Source organism: Schistocerca piceifrons, chromosome 2 (genome assembly GCF_021461385.2).
Source record: "Schistocerca piceifrons isolate TAMUIC-IGC-003096 chromosome 2, iqSchPice1.1, whole genome shotgun sequence".
NCBI classification, from domain to species: Eukaryota; Metazoa; Arthropoda; class Insecta; order Orthoptera; family Acrididae; genus Schistocerca; species Schistocerca piceifrons.
Genome location: NC_060139.1, coordinates 737513067 through 737538157, shown reverse-complemented (window position 1 = coordinate 737538157; position 25091 = coordinate 737513067). Strand labels below are relative to the sequence as shown.

Genomic DNA, 25091 nt, shown 5'->3' with positions numbered 1-25091 from the left:
CCTGATGAAGTCGCCTTGGACACATAGGAACATGCCTCTCTTTCTTTTCGAGGTGGACAAGATGGCAGACTTTACAGTACTGGTGGAGCTTCTTCATGCAAAAGGTAGGAGAGCCCAGTGCTACTCCTGACAAGCTATGGACCATGTGGTGAGCTACAGTCAATTGCGTACTCACTGCGACAAATGCGCCGGACTGCACCAGACAAGTTAGTGCAAGAAGAAGAAGGAAGACCCGCCGACTTATAGCAACTATGGCAAACCACACGAGGTACGCTACAGGGGCTATGTTTTCCGCTTCAAGTCAGTCACCAGACGGGTCCCACCAGGACGCAGCTTCGCCGACGCTACCAGGCGGAAAGCACCACCCGCCTGAGCCGTAAACTTTGCCACAGGTCGCAGTAGGAATGCGCGGGCGTCAGACAGAGCAACGCTTCACATCGCAGCGTGCAGAACACCCGCACCAGCCAGTGGACAGCACTCCAGCGACGACGAACAACGTCGCAGCCGCCGGAACGGAGGCCAGCGAGCTCAGTACAATTCTGCGGACACTGAGCCAGCTTGTGCAACAAATCCCAACACCCGTTGCAGCAGTAACGGCGGCCCTCCAGGCCAGTGCCGTCAGAAATCAGAGACATCATGTATAATGCCCATACCCATGGCCTGGCGACATGTACTTTCAACGCAAACGGACTGTGTCCCAAAAATTCGCAAATTTCACCAATTCGTACAGGACGAGGATGTTGACACGTGTCTGGTGCAGGAAGCAATCCAGAGAGAGCAGGCAGCGAACTACTGCTGCTAAAAAGACGACAGAGCCACCCGCAAGGGCGGCATTACCATCTACGTTTTGAGGTCACTGCATCATCATAGGATCCATTTGCCGGAGCTCGCTATGTTGGAGGCCACAGATGTGGCGTCAGCTCCACCACTAGGAAGATTCTCTTCGTGTTGGTATACCAGCGGCGCGCCAGACCGATACACGAACCAGATTTAGATGCTATGCTATCACTGGAGAGGCGACTTTTCATTACAGAGGATTTCAGTGCGAAAAACCCGGAATGGAACTTTCGTCTCACCGTCACCAAACGGCGCCGACTCTCCCTCATCGTTCAGCCTAACGCAGTCTGCCTAGGGCTTTTTCACGCTACGCACCACGCACTTCCCCAGCCGGGCCCGACAGGACGTGCCAGAATGCAAATTCCTGGAGGGAATCGGACAATTCACATACACTGAAATGCGGAACTATCATCAGAGCATGTCGCAGTATGGATAAGGACGGTGTCTCCTGTCCAGACCAGCGTCAGAGTTGAACCAACTTGGACTGCGAGCGCTTCCACAAGGAAATACTCGAATCACTCGAAAACGTGGCAAACCCCAAAGTCATCGTCGCGGATGCATCCCCAAACTTTCTCAAATGCTGCTATTCCGAGGCGATCTTAGCGATCACAAGACCTCTCTCGTCAGCTACCGCCGCACATCCTAGCAGCTGTCACCGTGAAGAACCGACTGTTTTGTGAATGGAAGTTCACTCACCAACGAGTCTCTAAACGCCGCACAACCGCGTGTGACGGGAAACGCATGCGAGCACTCGAAGAACACAGGAACAGAGAATGTCTACGCTCAATGCAGACTACGGTAGCGCCTGGTAAATCGTGAAAAATCTCCTGCGACACCGACAGCGCGTACCACCACTGCAAGTCAGCAACCAACGTTTAGCGAGCCCGATGCAAATGCGATCATAGTGGTCGATGCAGTCACCGCAGATTTCATGCCAGCGACCGACATCGTGGACGAGACCCACAGCCGTCAAGTCAGAGAGAGGCTCCCGATATCCCTAGTAGCCAAGAACGAAGAAGACGTAATCGAGTCAATTGTACAGGGAGAAGTCGCGGTGCAACATCGTTTCCTGAACACCTGGAAAGCAGGAGGTAGTGATGGAGTCAGATATCACCTGCTGAAGTACCAACACTTATCCGACGTGTTCAATGAGATACACCACTCGGGTGGCTACCCTACAACGTGGAAACACGCTGAAGTCAAAGCCATCCTGAAGACCGGCAGAGATACACGCCAGATAAGTAGCTACCAGCCCATCAGCCTGCTCTCTCCGTCCTCCAAGTTTTCGAGAGGCTGTAAATAAAAAGGCTGATGGAACACGTCATCCAGGAAGTTGTCATCCCATATTAGCAGTTTAGTTTTAGAAGCGGTGATTCAGCGGTAGAGCCTGCGAAGAGAGCACTGAAAACAAGAGAATACCTTCGAACGGTGTTCCTCGACGCGTCCAAAGCCTTCGATTCCGCCTGGCACGAAGGCCTCGCGTACAAGCTCTTCGCACTCGGGCTGCCGACGTCCCACGGGGTGCTCCTCATATCCTACTTATCGCAGCCCTTCGATGTCAGGGCAGACGATGGTACGTTCACAGAATGGCAGAAGCGTGCGTTAGTGCCTCAGGGATCGGTACTTGGCCCCTTGCTCTATTTGCTGTACACTGCCGATGCACAGCGGATGGCACGCGTCAAATTAGTACCCTACACCGATGGTGCAGAGTAGTATACCCGAAGCAAGAACAGGCACACGATACGACACCGTCTCCAACTCGGGTGCGACACTCTGAGTTCATGGTCAAGGAAATGGCGGCTGAAATTCAACGCAGCGAACAGCCAGGCAGTGATCTTCACCCGGAGATTGCTGCCACCAGATCTCCCGTCAGTCGAAATATTTGGAGCACCTATCCCAAGAAGTAATACAGCGAAGTACCTAGGGGTCACCCTAGATCAAAGACTCTCCTGGGCGCCACATACCCGACAAGTCAGAAGCAGAGCCCTAAGGTGCCTTCGGGCTCGACACTATAGCCGCAACAAGCCATCAAGCTGTACCTAACGTACGTAGCTGTAGTGTGTGGCAAGTCCACAAAAACAGTCATTGCAACACTGCAAAGGATCCAGACAGCTCTACGTGTTCTGAGGAAATATTCCTATCTTCTACTACACAGGCATCCCACTCCTGCAGTACAGATTCGCGAGGCCCCTCTAAGAGAAAGTGAGGCAATACCGCAACCGGGTGGTCTGTGAACTGGAGCGCAGACCACATCACAGACAAACCACACGTTGGCCTGACGTACTGCGAGAATAATTTTCTCCCAGACAACACAGGAAATCATCGCCACAGCATCCAAGGCCAATTCGTATAGGTAAGGTTTTTCTTTTCTTCCCCACAGGAACAGCAATTTCATTCCTACACTGCTTAACATGCCGAGCAAGGCAAGTTAAGCATCAGCTATTAGGGAACTTGTGTTCCAATAGCTTGAGATGCCGAATCTGACAACTTTGGGTGGCAATTGCACCGTGTAGGTTTCAAGACCTCCAATTTCGTGAGGATTCAGGTTGTTGAAGTTTGAGCTTTGATTTAGTCGTTTCAGATGACCTCGGAATTTATAGGGAAATAGTACATAGTAAAGACTTCTTATAATATGTAGTAATCGTTGAACCTTGCTGGGATGTGATAAGAACAGACTAAGGCAATTATATAATGGAAGGCGAGCAGCCGGACGGAGTGGCCTAGCGGTTCTAGGCGCTACAGCCTGGAACCGCGCGACCACTACGGTCGCAGGTTCGAATCCTGCCTCGGGCATGGATGTGTGTGATGTCCTTAGGGCAGTTAGGTTTAAGTAGTTCTAAGTTCTAGGGGACTGATGACCTCAGAAGTTAAGTCCCATAGTGCTCAGAGCCATTTGAACCATTTTTTTAAGGCGAGTAGGTAATGTATATGACATTAGAAAACACGCAGGAACAGCATGATGAGTATCGCTGAAGACCATAACGCAGGAAAAAAGACTCATTTTCTCTGTAACTGTAGCAAAATTACGGTCAACCCTCACCTGTAGGAAAGAAATGGCGTACATCGTTGAGGCCTTTGAGAACACAGGAATCGAAGTCTGGGCTTCTTCGGTGGCAGTCCTTGAAATAGTCATCTGAAAAAGAGTGAAAAAATGTTATTGAGTATTTTACGTAATCGAGAGTGAGAGATTTCATTATCAGAGAAACATAAATCTATGCTAAAATTTTTCATCAACCAGGCAGATGACCGTCTAGGCGAAAACTGCACATTTCCGTAGTACCGTTTACCTAGCTAATAGAAAATTTTCGCTACCTGCAGCAACCTTCCACCCGACAGCTTATCTTTCTACTTTGGATCAAGAGATTTGTGTTCTAGGTTTCCAGATACGTATAGTTCCTAGAGAGTAACGAGTGGTGTAAGCTGGATGTCTGAGTATAATTTTATTGATACATTAATTTGCATTTCGTCGCATATAAGTTGCTTTTCTTTCAGTTTCATAGCTGGCTAATCTAGTCATACCAAATGTTAAAAAAATATGGCGTACTTATACCATGGTGTCGTGCCTTGGACACTTTACTGTGTTGTTAGCAGGCTGAGTTGATGTTGCATTCCTCCGATATGTGAATGGTGTGCTAGATGTGTGGCTATGGCGAGTAACTGTTCAACGTGCCGCTCGTTTACACTGGGGTGACAAAAGTCGTGGTATAGCGATGTGCACGTATACAGATGGTGGTAGTATCGCATACGCAAGCTCCAAAGGGCGCTGTATTACCTCTCATCAAGGGCAACGCAGCAGCCGATGGCCTTCACTCACTTAACGGCCGAGAGCTGCGACATTTCCGTAGAGTTGCCAATACTAATAGACAAACAACACTCGGTGAAATAACCGCAGAAATCAATGAGGGGCGTAGGACGAACATATCCCTTAGGTTAGTGCGGCGAAATCTGGCGTAAGTGGCCTATGGCAACTGACGACCGACCAGAGTGCCATTTCCAACACCAAGACATCACCTGCAGCGCCTCACCTGCGCTTATGACCGTATCTGTTGAACCGTCGATGACTGGAAAGCCGTAATGTGGTCAGCTGATCTTGATTTCAGTTGATAAGTGCTGATGGTACGTTTCGAGTATGGCGCAGAGCCCCCGAAGCCATGTACCCAAGTTGTTAACAAGGTGCTGTTTAAGCCGTTGGCGGCTCCACAATGCTGTGCGCTGTGTCTGCATGGAGTGAACTGAGTCCTCTAGTCCAAATGGACCGATGGTTGCTGGGAGATTGTTATGTTCGGCTGCCTGAAGATCATTTATGGACCTCATATTCCCAAATAACGATGCACCCTGTCACCAGGCCACAGTTTTCGCGATTGGTTTGAAGAACATTGTGGGAAATTCGAGCGAATGATTTATCCACCCAGACAGCACGACATGAATCCCATCGAACAATTATGGGACGTAATCGAGAGGTGATTTCGCGTCAAAATCCTATACCGGCAACATTTTCGCAATTATGGGTGGCTATAGGAGGCTGCATGGGTCAGTATCTCTGGAGGGGACTTCTAACAAATAGCCGGGACCATGCCACGTAGGTTTTTTGTACCACATCAGCCAAAAGGAGGTCCAACACGATATTATGTGATATCTCATGACTTTTGTCACCTCAGGACAGTCTTGTTGAGTGTGGTCATGAAAATGAAACCTGCCACTGACTCATACTCGAGTTTTTTCGTCTAATGGACCCATATTTGAAATTAAAAATTGCACACTGACACTAATACAGCAGAATTGTAACAGAATACAGATGAATATAATTATTCCTTGCAGCACTTGGGTATTTTATTGAGATGAGCAGAAAAATACATTTAAACGTGAAAGAACTTTTTAAAATCAAATTTCTGTAGTTTACACGTTAGTGCAAACTTTCCAAACGGCTAAGGAACAATTTATTTCCCATGAACTACAGTAGGAGGGCAGTGCGAACTACAAACGGGCAATCTGTGTCGTTGCGGTTTCCGTACTTTTATTTTTAATCGGATATGTAAGACATTCCTATTACAATAAAAATGCAGCGCACACTTTTAGTGAAAGCGGGCGTTTTTTCTGCCAGCTAATAATACAGAACATTATGGCCACCTACGTAATAGACGTTATGTCCATCTTTGACACGGATAATAGCTGCGACGCGTAGTGGCATGGAAGCAATGAGGCGTTGGTAGGTCCCTGGAGGGAGTTGGCACCACATCTGCACACACGCGTCACTAATTCCAGTAAATTAAGAGGAGGAGCCGATGAGCTCTGACGCCACGTTGAATCACATCCCACCTGTGTTCGATCGGGTTCAGACCTGGAGAGTTTTTTGGGGGGGGGGGGGGGGGGGTGGGTGCAGCACACAAACAGGAATTCGCCACTGTGTTCCTCGAACCACTCCATCACACTCATGGCCTTGTGACATGGTGCACTATCTTGCTGAAATATGCGACTGCCATTGGGGAACATGATCATCAAGAATGGGTGTACGTGGTCTGGAACCAGTGTACGGCACTGGTGCCTTGCAGGAGCTCTACTGGACCCACGTGAATGTTCCACACAGCATGATGGAGCCGCCGCCAGCTTATCTCCGTCCTGCAATACAGGTGACAAGGAGATGTTCCCCTGGAAGAGGGATTGGCGCTCTCCCACCAGCATGATGAAGAACGTATCTGGCTTCATCAGACGATGCAGCGCTCTGCCGCTGCGCCAACGTCCAGAGCCGATGGTCACGTGTTCTTTTCAGTCGTAGTTGCCGATATCATGGTGTTAACATTGGCACATCCATGAGTTGTCGGCTACGGATGCCCATTGTTAGGAGTGTTTGGTTCACTGTGCGTCCACGCACACTTGTACTCTGCCCAGCATTGAAGTCTGCCTTTAGTTTCGCCACAGTTCGCCGCTTCTCATGTTTTATCAGTCCGCCTAGCCTACAAGTTCCGACGTCTGTAATGAGGCTTGGCCGCCCAACCCCTCCATGTCTGGACGTGGTTTCAGCTTGGTTTCGCCACCTGTTGAAGTCATTCATCAAAGCATTTCTCGAACACGCGACAAGTCGTGCAGTTTCCAAAATGCTGGTGCCGAGTCTCCGGCCATCACGATTTAACCTCGGTCAAACGCAGCTAGATCGCGCGATTTCCCCTTTCTACACACAGACAACATCCTCACTGATAATACATGCACCGTGCGTATATCTGACTTGCAGTCATTCCTCACCAGGTGTCGTCGATATCACCACGACGAGCTTATATCGATAGCACGTTGGTGATCATAATGTTCACGTTGATTAGTATAGGTTGTATATCTGGAGCGACCGAAAGTATCGAACTGCACACAAACATTGAGACTGCCGTGTGTGAATTGTACATGGAGTCACTGCTTGTTGATCCCTTCATTATTGAGACAAATGATATGCGAATCACATTTCAGAGGAAGCGAGTTAATGGAACCCATGTGAAGTGCCTGTCTGTGCATGAGTTTGTTTCCTGTAGAAAAATTAAGAATGGAACAACAAGATAGAATTGCTAGGGTTGGAAAGGGTAAGATTCAGAAAAGGAGTTTTTCGATCCTCCTGTTGAATCGATACGTAGAAGAAGCAATGACGGAAATAAAAGTAACTTCCCGTACTTACATTAAAATTCAGGGCGAAAGGATGAACAGTCCAATAAGCACGCTCTGCGAATTAAGAATAAAGCGAAGAAAGACGAAATTAATCACGAGCAGCAGATATTAGAGTAGATAAAAACTTGGGGACAACGATACAGACGAAGTTAAAGGATTCTGCTACCTTTGATGCATAATAAGATATGAGGAATGAAGTAAGAAGAATATAAAGAGCAAACTAGCATAAGCATAGAGGAAATTCATGCCCAAAAGATGTCTTCCAGTGTCAAAATGGTTCAAATGGTTCTGAGCACTATGGGACTTAACATCTGAGGTCATCAGTCCCCTAGAACTTAGAACTAGTTAAACCTAACTAACCTAAGGACATCACAAACATCCATGCCCGAGGCAGGATTCGAATCTGCGACCGTAGCGGTCTTGCGGTTCCAGACTGCAGCGCCTTTAACCGTACGGCCACTTCGGCCGGCCCAGTGTCAAACATCGGCCTTATATTGAGAAAGAAGTCTCGGACAACAAACGTTTGGAGCAGAGCATTGTTTGAAAGTGAACCATCGACTGTGGGAAAATCAGAAAAGAAAAGAATCGAAGCGTTTGGGATGTGGTGCTATACAAGGATGTTCAAAATTGGGTGGACCTTTAACAAATTGGGAATTTTTGTGCTGAATTAGCGAGAAAAAGGACATGTGTAAAACATCGACAAGAAGAAGGGACAGGATTATATGTCATAAGAAGTTTTAGAAATAACGTCCCTGTTATTTGAGGGAGCTGTAGAGAGTAAACACTGCAATGAAATGCAGAAATTGAAATATAACCAACAAATAACTGAGAACGCTTGGTACAGGTGCTGCTCTGAGATCAAAAGGTTGGCACGGGAGAGTAACTCATGGTGGGCCGCATTATTCAGAAAGATGATGGAAAAAAGGCATCTTGACGTGCACTGATCTCAAGACAGACGGAGAAATCATACTCATAATACATTCTGTCGCAACAGCGGTCGCTCTGAAAGATATGTCTCCTTGTAGTAACATCATTATTGGTGGATTACTAGAATTATCGTGTTAGAACCGGGCATTTAAGAAGTGATATCTTGAATATTCATGTCAGAAAATCCGCTCACGAACGGATTTGTAGTGTCAGCCTCCATTACCACAATTCACTGTGAGGCAACCCCACTGTCATGCAACACCCAGAATCCGATGTCAGATGAGTGGCGTGGTAAGCAGTATCTGACCTGCAGATCACATATGAGACACTCCAACAGACTATGCCTGATGTTTATCTTCAGTGGACGCTGAGTCTATTACATATGTTTAGTGCTAGAATTTTTCCCTTCGAAGTAAGACTGAAACCTTGCTGTTGTGTTAATGCAATGTTTGTTTGAAGCTAATGTTCATGGAACATCATTTCTTCTATAAAATTCATTTGGTTAATTTAATTAGTACAGTACGTATGAGGCTTTTACACTCTAACCTACGAAGTCATCCCATTTCCTTTGAGTCTGTAAAGTACGCTAATATGCGACAGGATGACTCTCGCGTATATTGTTAATTCATTTTCTGCTAAACATTTAAAAAAGAAAAGTAAAAATTGTAGTTTCTCCCTGACAATGCTGTTTTGAATTTGTTGAGGGGTATTCCCACAATTTGAGGTTGCGTTCGCGGACAAAGGGATGCAGTACTTTCTCTCTCTGATTGCAGTAATTATGGAGTGTGTTCACATGCAGTTGTACAGGCATATACAATGAAATGATAATCAGCAAATGTGAAAGGCCTGTGTGCTTCACTACGAATGTATTACGACCATCATGATCTCCGTAGACGAAATGTATTGTACAATTCAAACAGGTTTATTATCCATCATGATTGTATTAATTTTTTAAATCACCGGTTTCGGTTCAACATGAATCATCCTCAGATTTGGATGTATCGGTTTAGAATAACTTGTCCAACTATCAGCAAATTTGCATATTACGTCACTTTCTTTATTGCGAAGTACCATGTAAATATGCTGACAATGGGACGGGTTACTCTGTTAACCAATACATTCAGTTCGGAGGATGGTTCATCTTGAACCGAAACCGGTCATAAAAAAAAAAAAAACGCAGATCTGTCTCAAAACCAATGACTTCAGATTTGTTCCCTAAGGACATTATGTCAGGTTTTGCAAATACTGTATACTTCGCGATTGCAAAATCGAATCATCCACAGCCCTGTATTCATAATGGTTGGGGTCTCCTAAATGTAATATTGTGAAGACAAAAAGTATTTCTCCCAGAATTGTTATATTGATAAATATTACACAGGCACCCAAAAATAAATTAAATACTGTTACAATACATTATTTCGGAATCTAGAGATTTGAATATGAGGGAAGAGCATAGGTAAAGGGGAGACCTAAAGATTACGAGGTTTTTTCCTTTCAATTTTTATTTCGCGAAATATGTCAGAAGCCCATCAGCTTCAAATTACTGTCCATTTGAAATAATGTTGTTATCACACCGAACCTCATACACGTGTCGTAACGTTTTCCGCCATTGACAGAAGAATTATTAAAGTTATTTGGCAAGGTGTCTACAGAGAGTAGCGTTCCACTTGTTTTATGTGATGAACATAGATCTTTCTGTCCGTTTTGATTCTACTAACAGCAAAATTTTATATAGAGCCATATCCGGAATGGTGGTGCGTAACGGTTTTCGTTCTGGATATGGCTAGGAATAACCCGGCGTTCGAAACTGCGTGATCAGGAACATTATTCTGCTGCGAGAACCAGAACAAAGTTGGTTGCTGTTTTTCATCTTGCCTCCCGCAATCATTTTGGTACTTGAAGGTTGTAATTATGACTAATGTATGATGAACTATTACCTTTGCTCGAAAAAAAAAAAAAAAAAAAAGGGCCGGCCGTGGTGGTCTAGCGGTTCTAGGCGCTCAGTCCGGAGCCGCGCGACTGCTACGGTCGCAGGTTCGAATCCTGCCTCGGGCATGGATGTGTGTGATGTCCATAGGTTAGTTAGGTTTAAGTAGTTCTACGTTCTAGGGGACTGATGACCATAGATGTTAAGTCCCATAGTCCTCAGAGCCATTTGAAAAAAAAAGGAAACCAATATTATTTTCAAGATGATTCTAGCCTTTTTTACTTTCTTCGATTGTCATATTCGCAACTGTCAAAGTTTTCAAAACTTCAAACAGCTCCGACGTAATTTTTGTTCTTCGAGAGAGGAGTGATAGCGAGGTGGTTTGCAAGAGTATGTACACAATAGGGGCACGTAGCGGGAGAACCCATCACTTCCCGTTTAAGACGATTGTTTTGTTGGTTTTCGTGCCATGTACTGCCGGGGAATATTACACTCATGATTAGAATATTAGCTATATTTGCTGTCCAAAATAAGTAATTAAAAGCGGCCTCATTGGAAGATCTCGAAACACGTCGCTATGAAACTTCATGATAGATTAAACTTTATAGTAAGCCGAGTGTTTGGAAGTTAGTTGCACAGTTTCCTTCAAACAAGTGGGCTTTGTCCTTCACTACTCTAAATGTCAGCAGATTTCATGGTTCTGCTACAGCAATGAAATTAAATTGTGGAAGTGTATCACGTGATACAAACATTGCAACTACACTGTTGCTTAGGTTTTCCCGAAACACAGTTAGTTCCCATATACGATCAGAAGGTCCAGGTGATACGAATACCTAATCTTTTTTCTGCTAGAGCTGTCATTCCCTTGACCTAGTTCGATTACAAATAGTTTCATTAACGCGCTGACGACACGCAGTGTCCTGTGATGTAACCTCCGAACTTTCCCCAGCGGTGGTCGCCCCTGCTGCTGATTTGGCCGGTGCCGCACGGCAGCCACCTGCGACACCGGCCAGTCCACACTGCAGCCGCTGGTCCCGACCCGTAAGCAGCGCCTTACGTCACGGGCGAGGACGACGCGTTTTCACTGAGAGCGGGCGCTGTCGCTGACGCAACCGCTGGCTTACATACCGCCCTGCCGGAAGACGCGTAACCGCGTGGCGCCCGCATCTTGCCGTGGATAAGGGTCGCAGCGCCATCTTCTCTCTCAGTGGCTGGTTACAGTGGATTTCACATTTTCGCCACGCTCTCATAACTGAAGTCCCTACGACGACTTATTACCGATGTAGAGCGCATAGCGCAACGGTAATATAAGGGGCAGTCAAATGAAAACTAGACAGATGAGAAAAAGTGAGTTAACTGTTTATTACTTCAAAATTAATTGCCATAATTGTCAATAAATTTAGTCCAATGTGAGACAAATTGGTGACGTTGGTCCGATAACCAGACATCTTCCGCAGCACAGTGTCTTACCACAGGTTTTTTCCGCTCACTTCAACAACCAACCATGAGGTGAATAATGTTTCTGAAATGACGAAATTCCCGCTATTTAGGTTAACAAAAACGAATAGAAAACGCATATTTAAAGAAGCTGCTATTTCAATGCATATGGCATAATTTTCTGATCCAGGTAACTATCTTTCAAATAAGTTACATTTATGTAATTGGTTTATTGCTCGTGCATGTAATATCGTGCCTTCTTTTAAATAGAAATACCCTTGAGAATGGCCTAAAAGTCAGAAAATAGTCGTGAACTAACAAAATAAATGCAGCAGAAGTGGAAATGTGCGACCTTCTTTTGATAAATTACCGACCATTAAGAAAATGTAATCATAGTCTATTTTCCACTATTGTCTAGTATTGAAGTACATGAGGAAGGCCTAAAAAGCTGTCCATACACCAGTATATGGCGGGAAAACATAGAACTTGTGATAAGTAGTCATGCGTAAAACAGGTATGCAAATATTTTCAAAGCAGTTGACTGGGACTGGATAGCGTTCGACGTTCGAAATATTTTTATACCAGTTTTGCACCTCCATAAGTTTTGTGTCTGCTCGCCATGGGCCACTGTCTGGTTAACGTGGTGGTCTGTCCTCATGCACTTCAACTACCGTTGGAAAATGGCGCAGTAGTCAATATTGGACATTCATGGAAAACAAAGAATAATTACAATTGATAGCCGAATGTTGTCATTGCACAAACTTTGTACGACTGTAATTTCTTCCCAAAGGAAAGTTAATAAACAGGGTATCAATAAATCCCCGCTATCATTTCAAAAAAACATAACGTGGAAACTGTTACAGAGAGAGAATCGTCATTTACGATGAAACGCTTAAAATCTCTTCGTTATTCTTTCCTTTGTCCTTCGTTGCAAATTTTACATGGAGTGCATCAAAATGGTCCCAAGTCAGGAAAAGGCTCAATCTATCATCTGTTGTGTTGTGGATTGGCAAGAGAGCCAACCCACTGTGAGAGGAAGCCGAAAGGCACGCGTTTTAGCTCACGCAGGCTGGCGTGGGGTCTGGAACAGGTCAAGGAAATGAGACTAACAAAAAAGGACGTAGCTGTGGAATACTTAACTTTAATCCATAAATGGTGAACATCGCTCTTGACGGTGCATGTTTTACAGCATCAATAGTAACTGGTAATGGCGCCTTGCTAGGTCGTAGCAAATGACGTAGCTGAAGGCTATGCTAACTATCGTCTCGGCAAATGAGAGCGTATTTTGTCAGTGAACCATCGCTAACAAAATCGGCTGCTAGGAGTGCTAGGAAGTCTCTCTAGACCTGCCGTGTGGCGGCGCTCGGTCTGCAATCACTGATAGTGGCGACACGCGGGTCCGACGTATACTAACGGACCGCGGCCGATTTAAAGGCTACCACCTAGCAAGTGTGGTGTCTGGCGGTGACACCACATGTTGTGCAGAATCGAAATCAGTTCGACCGTGCCATCCCCACAATGAGTCTGTGTGCTGTGTGACCCATTTTTGAGAGGCGCATGAGTCGTGATGGTCCCGTTGCACGGCTCCCACGCTCTCCCTGTGTTACGCCACTACACTCATTTTATGGGGTTACGTCAAGTATCGCGTGTACACAACACGTCAATGAAATTGCTACCCTTCGTGCGCGAATCAGAGAAACAATCAAAACTATTTAAGCTGCAATTCTGACACGTACATGGGCAGAACTCGAATATCTTCTGGAAGTTCTGTTATGAAGCGGTGGGTCACACAATGAAATTGTGACATGACAGAAAAACTTTGACAGCTCCTAATCTTTTTAAAATAACCGACGTTTCTCTATCTCTAATAGTTTCCAAGTATCATTTTTTAAAACGAAAGTGGGACTTTATGGGCACCCTGCATTGTTTCACGGAAGACCAAAATCTCTCTTCCTGGCTCATAGTGTTGAAACGAATGAAGCTTTTTATTTGTTGTATACTATCGGAAGTCCAGTCACGAGACATCGTGGCAATTAGAAGATATTCTTGTAATATTGCAGTAGAATACCGGATGTACAAGGTGTTTACAATTAAGTTTCCGCTACATAGAAGGGCCCCTCTGAAAGACGAATGATCGTAGGACTATGAAACTTTGTGCAAACATTTGTAAGGACATGCGGAAGGTAAATAACGAATAAATCATTGAAATAAACGAATCTTACGAGTAATTTCAACCTTAGAGTGCAACATTTGTTTATTGCGTACCATGTTTACGTTCCAGGTTCCAAAGGTTGCTCAGTGTAACGCCAATCTGCGTCCACGACAGCCTGGAACCGCACGGTTGCATGTGAGTTGCGTACACCGTGTTTCATCTCATCATGTTTCCATGTGAACTACTGACCGCGCCGGCTTATCGACTAATCCGATAATCGCCATTAGAGTCTTGCTGTCGAAACCTGTGAGCTGCAGACAGACATTTACTCATGCTCGAGGAACACGTAGTTCTGCTCAATCACTTAGTTTTATTCAGTTTTATTCACTTTCAAACACTCACTACTCACGTCTCATGCACACATGAGTGCTTGGCACTGTTCGCACTCCTGATTTTTTCCCGCGCCCGGGTTCCCGGGTTCGATTCCCGGCGGGGTCAGGGATTTTCTCTGCCTCGTGATGGCTGGGTGTTGTGTGCTGTCCTTAGGTTAGTTAGGTTTAAGTAGTTCTAAGTTCTAGGGGACTGATGACCATAGATGTTAAGTCCCATAGTGCTCAGAGCCATTTGAACCATTTGAACCACTCCTGATTTCACGTACGCGCACATACTTGAAAATCGGGAGTGTGATCTGTGCCAAGGGCACGAAAACAAAAGAGGACAGCAAACATTTTTATCGGAGTGGATGGAAGACTTGAGAAAAGGAGTCTTCGACCAGATCCGTTTTGTTAAAAGAGTTAGCTTTAAGTTTTGTCCCAAAAGCTGAAGAAGAAGAAACCGAATGGCTTATTTTTGACGATTTGATGTTTCCAATGTTGACTATGTTTTAGTTGTTATTTCGGCGGCGAGTATGGGAGATAATCAGCCAACCTCCTAGATGATCTCCTGGGTAACGCTAGCTGGCTGACTCAGCCTCTGTCCTAAGTTCACAAGTCGCCAGCCAGTTTACCCCTGTCCGCAGTTCACATACTTAAGAGAGGGCTGTCCGCAGTTCACAAGTTTTGAACTGCAGGAGTGATACCATTTTACAATGGTTCGCTGCACTTTTCGAGCGGTGGATCATAGAATGTTGAACTGTCGTGAGACAGCCCAAACCTATATCACCGTATCAGTAGCACAGCTTAACACGCAATTCCTGCTGCACACAGTATGGACATCATACCAACAAAGTTGGGTATCCATACGGTAAATAGTTTTTCCTCTAAATTGGCTTAAGTAGCGAAAGTTTACTCATAACCACCTCGTAAATTATCTCGTATAATTTAGTTCATTAACCACTCGAATTCGAAACACTTGTTTACTAACAATATTTATATAGGTGCAGCAGTGGCCATTTAGTATAGACTCAAAACCGTCGCATTGCATGACACACACAAATGAGGACGTAAACTGTACCGTGAAGTACACTAGTGCCAGTACATCACCAAATGGTTCAAATGGCTCTGAGCACTATGGGACTCAACTGCTGTGGTCATAAGTTCCCTAGAACTTAGAACTACTTAAACCTAACTAACCTAAGGACATCACACACATCCATGCCCGAGGCAGGATTCGAACCTGCGACCGTAGCGGTCGTGCGGTTCCAGACTGTAGCGCCTGTAACCGCTCGGCCACTCCGGCCGGCAGTACATCACCCGCGCTGTCTATACGAGGGGTGTAGAATCCGAGGGCTGCGGGAGGCATGCTGCCCTAAGCATATATCAATGCGCCCAGGAAATGAGCATGTGTTACATGACCAATAAAAAAATCTATAAAATTCGGTTTACATAGAATTATGAAATTAATGAAATATCATTAATTCTATCTTGCTTTTTTAGATTAAAATTGTAAATTGCATAAATGTGTTAACTTCGTACCTCCGACCGTCGCTCCCTCTCTCCACATGTTTTCAGGTGTTACTGTTAAGGATAGTATGTGCGGCCCAAAAATTACTCCTTTTCTTCCATTATGATCTAGGTAAGTTGAAAGGTTGGAGACTCCTGGTCTATACGCTGACGGAAACTGAAAGTGTACCAACTAGAACAGCTTGACCGTACGCTATCCAATTGGTATTCCTATATTTAAGTGCCTGTGAAACATATTGGTTAAAACTTAATTCCTGTGGGAAAGTATTTTCAGTTTATAAAATCTATCCATTCACACGAAGAACAGTGTGAGTACATTACTGGTATTGAGCGCTTCAAAATTTACTGGAAAGTTTCAGGTGGAAATCCCAACACAGCATACTCAGAGGACGTTCACGCGTGGCACTATCATCGTCTTTCAGGCTTTGAGAAAGTTGAGTCATTGGCATGACGTACACGGGGCATCATATCGGCAGACCTGGCCGATAATTGGCAACAGAATGAGTGCGACGAGATGGACTCACGGCAACGCTGTGGCAAGAAAGGATAGGCCGCTCCTTCGAGAGGGACTACACGACGTAGGACTGTTTGACTGGCTCTCACGAATAGATGGATAATGACAGTCCGTGTGGAGGTTGCAGGCACAGTGTCACCACGAACTATTGGGAACACATTACTGTTGGCTGTTTTTGTTTTGTTTTTTGTTTTATTGGCTTTCGGGCTGTGCCTACTCACCCGTCTCCATAGCAGAATATCAGTTATGACGAAAGGAATGTAAATACAACACAACGCCCAGTCCCCAAACGGGGAAAATCTCCGATGCAGCCGGGACTCGATCCCTGGCCCCTTTACTTAGCAATCCACCGGGCTGACGGATCGCCTTAAGCTGGGTTGAGATCTCGATTAGTCATGCGTCGTTTACTACTGACACCACACCACAGAAAACAGAGATTTCAAAGGTGTGGAGCCGGCGTCAAATGGGATAATGAAGGGCATTCTGTGGTCTGTGGCGGTAAGATTGGTGTCAGCGCATCGGTAGACGTCCTGGTGAAAGTCACAGGATACAGTGATTTTAAAGACCTATACTTCTCCAACTACTGGAACCAAGGATTGGGGAGCAATTGAATATGATAACAAGACTGATTTGTGAATTTGTTAAAGGGAGGACGAGTGCTTGCTAGCAGGATAACCCCCACCACCTCACACTATACCACTTACCTAAAATCCCCTTAGGAATAAACGGATCCTTGGCAGGTCAATCTCGTCCTCTGATTTGTTACCCATAGAGTATTAGATGACGATCTGTTTTGCCACAGGGTTGGCAAACACACCAGAGAGGCAATTCTGAGGTTGCGTTTGATAATGGAAGCAAGAATAAAGAAAAAGCGTTCGACGGTGTCAAATGGTGCAAGATGTTCGAAATCCTAAGAAAAATATGGTTAACGTATATGGAATGAAGGGTAATGTACAATTTGTACAAGAACCAAGAGGCAACAATAACAGTAGAAGACCAAGAACGAAGTGCACTGACTAAAAGTGTGTAAGATTGGGATGTAGTCTTTCACCCCTGCTGTTCATTCTATATCTCGAAGAAGTAATGATGGGAATAAAGAGTGTGATTAAAATTCAGGGTGGATGGATACCAGTGTTAAGGTTCGCTGATGAGATTGCTATCCTTAGTGAAAGTGCAGAAGAATTACAGATCTGTTGAATGGAATGAACAGTCTAATGAGTACAGAATATGGAATGAGAGTAAACCGAAAGAAGACGAAAGTAATGAGAAGTAGCAGAAATGAGAACAGCGAGAAACTGAACACCAGGATTGGTGATCACGAAATAGATGAAGTTAAGGAATTCGGCTACTTAGGCATCAAAATAACCATTGATAGCGGTGCAAGGAGCACATAAAAAGCAGGCTAGCACTGACAAAAAGGGCATTCCTAGTCAAGAGAATACTAATATCAGACATACGCATTAAGTGGAAGAAATTTCTGACAATCTACGTTTGGAGTACTACATGGTATGGTAGTGAAACATGGACTGTGGGAAAACTGGAAGAGAAGAGAATCGAAGCATTTGGCATGTTGTGCTACAGAATAATGTTGAAGGAATGAGAAAGTTGTCCGCAGAATCGGTGAGGAAAGCACTGACTAGAAGAAGTAACAGAATGACAGGATATCTGTTAAGAGATCAGCGAATAACTTCCTGGTACTAGAGGGAGCTATAGAGGATAAAAACAGTACAGGAGGACAGTGATTGGAATGCACCCAGCAAATAACTGAGGATGTCGGTTGCAAGTGCCACTGTGAAAGTAAATGGTTGAATGTCAGCACAGGAGAGAAATTCGTGGCTGGCCGCACCAAACCAGTTAGATGACTGATGAATTAAAAAAGAAAAACAGTATTTGTGAGGTGCAGTGGGAAGATGTGTGCTTTCATACCATCTCCAGCGAATAATCCTCATTAACAAGTTTCAGTAATAGCAACAAAATCCTCAAGATGATTTTCTGAGTCTGCTTGCTTCCATCCCACAGTGAACACAACAGTGTATTAATGCCCATGGTGGTCTCACGCCACACTGAATGGTACATGATCGACGTCAGTTCCTGTAAAACATCTCCAAAAAGTTTGATGAATACTTGCTATTTCCGTAAGTGTATTTACTTCCAAACGCACTGTGGCAGTTTCAAGTACCTCACCAAGGAATCTGCAGTGCGAAAGTATTATCACTTTGTCATTGGTCAAAACGAATTTCTCGTCAATACTTTGGCCTCTTTAATGAGATTCCATGTAATTATTTTTGTCGGTGTATTATTGTGGATGTGATATCAACCCACCTTCAAGGCAGAGACGAAACTGAAATCATAGAAGTGGTTTGAATGCACGGCCTCAAAAGACGCGAAGTCGCTTTCATCGGCCAGCCTGTGTTTTCTGGAATGAAAAGTGTATTGCTCTCACCGATTGCCTTACAAGAGTTTAGATTAATTATACGCAAGCTTTCTGCACCAAAGGGATGTGACGAACCTTTATTGGAAGAGTGAATCATCTTTCATTATGTTAACAGAACCGCCTGCAATGTCCTTCGGTAAGATGTAAATACTGAGAGTTCAGTGTTGAGCGAGTTACTGGAACATCTACAGTATTCAGGAAATTGACATCCCCTCACTGACGAATAAAGATGCATAAAATTGCAGACGCCAGATGCAAATAGAAATTGAAAGTGCGATCGAAATACGCAGTATCAATGGTCGTGGGAGGGAGGGGGGGAGGGAGGAAATAAATTTACATTTAGATCTTTTTATCGATCACTAGACTCACCGACAGATGTAACCGAGTACGTCAGAGAAAATCTTAGCTCGCTAGTATGTTGTTCGCCAATCATCGTGTCATAATTGGAGGAGACTTCAGTCATCCGATGGGGATAATTATTATTTTGAAAGTGGTGGCGTGACATGACCTCCTGCGAAACAATACCACATTACTTCTGTGAAAACTACCTAGAACAGATTGTATGAAAGCCCATTTATTCAAGAAAATATATTATATCTAATGGCAACGAATAGACATGATCTTATATAGGGCGTCGACTTTTAAACTGGTATCATTGACCTTGAGGCACTTGTAGCAACGAGTTAAAATCAAACTATAATAAACAGAAAGATTTTAAAGTTTAACAAACTAGATAGAAAGGATGTAGTGTCATACCTCAATGAGGAAATTGTAACAGTCAGCTTTGAGCAGGAGTACGTATAGGAACTGCAGCTGTAGATTAGCAGAATAGTTGACTAAGCAGTGGAAACACACATACCTATTAGAGCAATTCGTCAGGGAAAAGACCGTCTACCCCATACAATCTCTCTACCAAACTTCTAAAGGAATAACAACTTCTACACAGTAGATGAAAAGCGTAGGACTATAACTTGAGGAATGCTGAAGAAACATGTTTGGCTGTCCAAAGGACTGATGTGGCGTAATCTTATAGAAATAACTATCGCAAAACCCGAAAGAAATTCTTTTCATATGTAAATTTTGCCAGTGGCACTAAAGTTAGTGCGCAGACTCTCATGGATGACACAAGGACTAAAAGCAAAAACAGAAATGCTGAACTCCATCTTTAAATGTTTAATTCTTTAAAATAGTAACGGGTCCCGATGTAATACTGAAATACTTATCAGATTATCCACAAGATGTACAGTTGATTCCGCCTCTCTCTTATTCGCTATCACCCTAGGTACTTCGAGAAAAAACATTAATGTTCCCTGGAGTTGGAAGAAGGCACAGGTCACAGCCGTAATAGAAGCGATGGACAAAACTATCACCCAATGTCTTTGACATCCATTTGCTGTAGAATCAAACTTTATAAAGTAGCATATCTCAAACAGAATGCCAACCAGAATGGATTCCGAAAACGTCGAAAATGCGAAACTCAACTTGCGCCTGTCTCCCATGACGTCCTGAAGACCATGGATCATGGCAGGTTCATGTTGTATTTATTTACTTTCGAAAAGCATGACTCGGAACCTCACCATCGTTTATTAACGGAAGTTCAGTCATAAGTCGTATCATGCGAAATTTGTGACCGGGTTGAAAATTTCCTGCCTGGTAGGACGCAGCTCGTTACCTTCGATGGACAGCGATGACGGAAGTATAACTTCAACGTCGACCAGGGAACTGCGTTGGGATCCTTTTCTATTCATGTTATATATTTCTGGACTGACAGGCTATATTAATAGTGTCCGCAGACTTTTCGCACATTATACAATTATTTATAATTAAGTACTATCTGAAAAAATCTGTAAAAATGTTCTCTCAAGGCTTGATAAGACTCCAGAGTGATGTAAATATTAGCAACTTGCTTTAAAGGTTCTGAAATGTATAAATGTAAAATTGTGCACTTTAAAACATGCAGATACGTAATATCATCCAACTAAACTTTTAATGACTCGCAATTGGGTTCAGTGAACACATAAAAATCTCCTACGCTCAGTCGAAGGTAAAAGAGGTGTCAGACTTCGATTCGTTGGTAGCCTTCTGGAAAAACACAATCTGTCAAAAAAAGAGAACGCTTAACAAAACTCTTGCGATCCGCTTAAAATGTTTGCGTAAATGTGTGCGAGACACACAGGGCAAAGGACTGATAGGGGATACTGGAAGTGTGCAAAGAAGGGCAGCATTACTTCAGAGGTGATGATGGACTGTACTGGCAGATACTTAAACGTGAACAATAACCACCCCGCCGACGTCTACTTCGAAGTTTCAAGAACCAGCTCTAAGTGAGGTTTTTAGGAACGTGCTACGACCCCTACACATTACCGTTGTAGGGACGGCGGATAGAGCACGCACAGTGGCTTTAAACAATCGTTCTTGCCGCACTCTATACGCACATGGATGTTACAGTTCTAGTCTAAAACAGAAAACTCACGAACAGGAAAAATGTGTCAGAGAAGTGTTGAGTAAAGTTGTTCACACGACAAAAATGAACCACAAAGGACCATAGAGGAAACAAAGAAAGGTTGTGAAACAAAGAATGGACGAGAATGATAACTCTGCTAGAGGTAGAGAAACCACCAGTTAATTTGGATGAACAGTTTATACGGTATTGTTCGCTTTCTATAAGAAATTTCTGATTCAAACAAAACACTAGAGCTGATATTTTCAATAGTATTAAACAGATTCACGAAACTCATATGGACGTGTTTACTCTCAGCAAAACTAGAGACTCACTTTCATTTTTGCTCTGTAAAACCGGCCACTTTTTACAGTTCAAAGCAAATGTAAGAATAACCAAATAATCGCACTTACAATAGACCAAGACGATAATAAAATCGGGAATTCACGAAAGATAACACTTATTAAAAACTCCTGGTATAAGTGCATATTTGTCGTGTTGTTATTGGAGTTCGTCCGTGAGCTCACTAAATTTCGCTATAAATCTTATCAGGAACACTGATACAAATTTTCTTCATTGGCTATACCAGTTTTTGCTTCATTATAATTCCAGTCTCGGATCATATTGATTATATGTGATCAGATTACTAATTTCGATCGGTAATTGCAATAATTTTTTACTCAGGCCTGAGGATGGTCATTACAGATCGTAAGTAGTAACCTGACTGCAAATATTGTGATCTAAAACTGGAGTAATATATGATGCATAACATAATAAAGCATATATTTTCGTGGATGACTGGAAACTTATCGTGACAATGTCGCAAGTTGTATAGCAGTTTTGACTCTTCAGTCATATTCAGTAGCCCATAAAGCGTTATCTAATGTGAGGCTTGAAGGGATGCACACTCTTACCACTTTCTGACGCAGCCATTGGCCAAGGCGCATATGGAATATTGAAAATGACCAGAATGTAGAAACTGGCGTAGCTAATAAATCTTGTGTGAGCACTGACCGATAACCTTTATAGTATGGTATATGAGTCTCTTCTCCCATCATCGTTGCTTATGGTTCTTCGAATATAACAACCGTGATACGGTATAACTTAATGGATAATATCGCAACTGGACGTCAACAGACTGGTGCCGTATAGGCTCGTTTCGCGAGCCACACCCCCTCCTTAACTGGACGACTAGTCGACTGGCAAGAAACGTGGAGGAAACAACTGCAAACGGTGCTCAACGAGAACAAGGTGGTGGGGCGATGCAAGCGGGAGGAACTATGGAACGTTTTCGTGACGTTGTTTGGAATCATATTCCATGTTGAAGGCACTCTTGAACGGTTTGGCTATAATCTCAGAGCTCACGTTCACCTGAAAACAGCTGCCTTCATTGTTAGCAAGATGACGCTCCCTGTATCGCGGGTAGAACATTCGTCGGCTGTATGAAACGATGAAACATTGAAGAAACTACTTTTCGGCAGCCCAAAAGACCTGTGTCTTCTTAGGAATCACTTTAGTCGCCATCTTCACCGTGTGAATCTGCATACGTTGTAGGATTGTCCCTATACTCTGAACACGCAATGCGACTTGCCGCTTGAAAGTATCGCTTCTGGTTAGCTTAACCTGCTGTTATACGCTAGACAGTACAGCAGGTCACAATGAAATAACTTCACAGAGTATACGCGTATACTGTGTTGTATAGTGATAGGGACACAAGAGTTACGCACCGAACTCGCGGCCGTAAACGTCTGCTGCGGACGCGGCACCGAACAGCAGCAGCAGCAGCAGCGGGAGCAGAGTGGCAGCCGCGGGTGTCCGGCGTGGCGGCATGCTGGCGGTCCACGCTGTGTCTGTCTGCACGGGCTGCTCGGCGGGCAGCACTTTCTCCAGCCAGCTGCGCCCACTTATATAGACTCGGTTCGCTTCTCTCCCTCTACACTGTTCGCTACTTCCGGATGGTCCGTCTGGCCTAAACTGCGACCGGGTCGATCTTACTGGTGCCTTTATGTGCTTCATAGCTCCCAACACCCATTCCAGTTTCACAAGATCAATCTGTCCGAGAGTAGCTTTGAAGTATACTGAGTAACAGGTTCATAAAGTATTTCACTTGTTGAGAGTAAACGGTCACTTTGATAGTTCGCACTATTTTCACATTGAATCTTCATGTGGGTGCAAACGCATTACTACTGATTCTCCACAGGGTTTAATATTGAGACTGCTCCTGGTCTTGTATATTACACATACAGCGTACCCCAAAAAACTCCGAGAAACTTTAGGGACAGTTTCCTCATGCAGAAACAAGTAAAAGTGTCTACTAAATGTGGGCTCTAAAATCCATTCCTTAAGAGCTACGAAAATTTGTTCATTTTCGAAACTACGAAATAGATCTCTTCTAGCGCAAGCTCTTTGCTTTCCACATTTTGGGAGGAAGTAGTACGGAATAAAAGAAGAAAAAAATGTGGAGAAGGCCTCGGCTCTAAAATGCATACCTAAAGAGCTATGAGGACCTGTTCAGTAGAAGAGATGTGTTTCACACTAGTGAACATTTACAAGTTTTCACAGCTCCTAAAGTATGCATTTTAGACAGCCTTTTTGCTGGACTTTTTTTTTGCTTTGGGTCAATACTTCCTCCTCCCGGACCTTGCAACAGAAGATATCTGTTTCACAGTTCCAAAGATAAACATCATTCTTTAAAAAAATATAAAATGATAAACTTTACGTTTACGTTGAATGAATGTCTGAACTGTGGAATGGATACTACACTCGAATTGTCGTGTGGTGTGTAGTAACTGCAATAGGTGTGCTTCCTCTGTCTTATTGTTAGCAAAATTTTACGAATTGATTGGGCAATGCAACTCCAAATAGCAACACATTCAGCCCCTTAAGCACTGTTCACATAAGAAATAAATTAAATTGTCTTACCTCTAAAGCAGCAACAGAGTAATGCGATCTATTCTGGTCTCTCATAAAAATTATGAATGCTAGCTACAGGTTCAGCAGTGTGCAATGCCAGCCGTAATACTTGAAACCCACGTGAATTTCATTTGGCTGATAAACGAGAACATTTAAGAAAATTCAACTTCTTTAAAATCTATATGACCTGGAGTGGGAGGCGGTACTTAGAAATGGCTCTAAACACTATGGGACTTAACATCTGAGGTTATCAGTCCCCTAGACTTAGAACTACTTAAACTTAACTAACCTAATGACATCACACACATCCATGCCCGAGGCAGGATTCGAACCTACGACCGTAACAGCAGCGCGATTCCGGACTGAAGAGCCTAGAGCCGCTCGGTTACAGACGAGGCGGTACTGATTACGGTGAATTACTAACACTCAGTTATTTTAGCAAAGTTATTGCAAGTTAAATTTGGCTTTCGAAAACAATCTGATAATTGAAGTTACATTACTCACAATTGATTCACAAACCATGAGATTTAAATAGCAAGTATTATCTAACTTCATTAATCCAATAGAAATGCAAATCATCAAATAACACATAGATTTGTTAAAAAATCTTAAAAGCACTGCAAAAATTAAATATTTAACTAGCCCTTTTGTCAAAATCTTTTACGTGCATTCTGGGGTTACTCAACAATTACAAATTATCAGCCAACTCTCATCTATACTAACGCGCTGGCAAAAACATACATCATAATTATTTAAAAGCTTACGTGTCCTATGCGACATTTATGGAGGTTACACACCTATTTTTGTTGACGTTTGTGGCGTTGTGCTGTCTGCTTTATATTGTTAAGTGCGATGTCTATAATTTCATGGTGACGTAATCTTCTTATAGTAGGAAAAGATACAATTTTACGAATTTTTTTAGGTGGATCTATATTTTTCAACACAAGATGCGGGGAAAGCATGGTGG

At 43.7% G+C, this 25091-nt stretch overlaps 1 protein-coding gene across 1 annotated transcript in view; it reads right to left on the bottom strand.

Annotated features, from left to right (window-relative positions):
• LOC124775808 overlaps nt 1-25091 on the bottom strand; it is a 155108-nt gene that overhangs the window by 38120 nt on the left and 91897 nt on the right. Inside the window, exons 2-3 of the mRNA XM_047250639.1 lie at nt 22939-23263; nt 3878-3970 (exon numbers count right to left, since the gene is read on the bottom strand). Of these exons, the coding sequence (XP_047106595.1) occupies nt 3878-3970; nt 22939-23263 (418 nt within the window). The remainder of the gene's footprint in view (nt 1-3877; nt 3971-22938; nt 23264-25091) is intronic.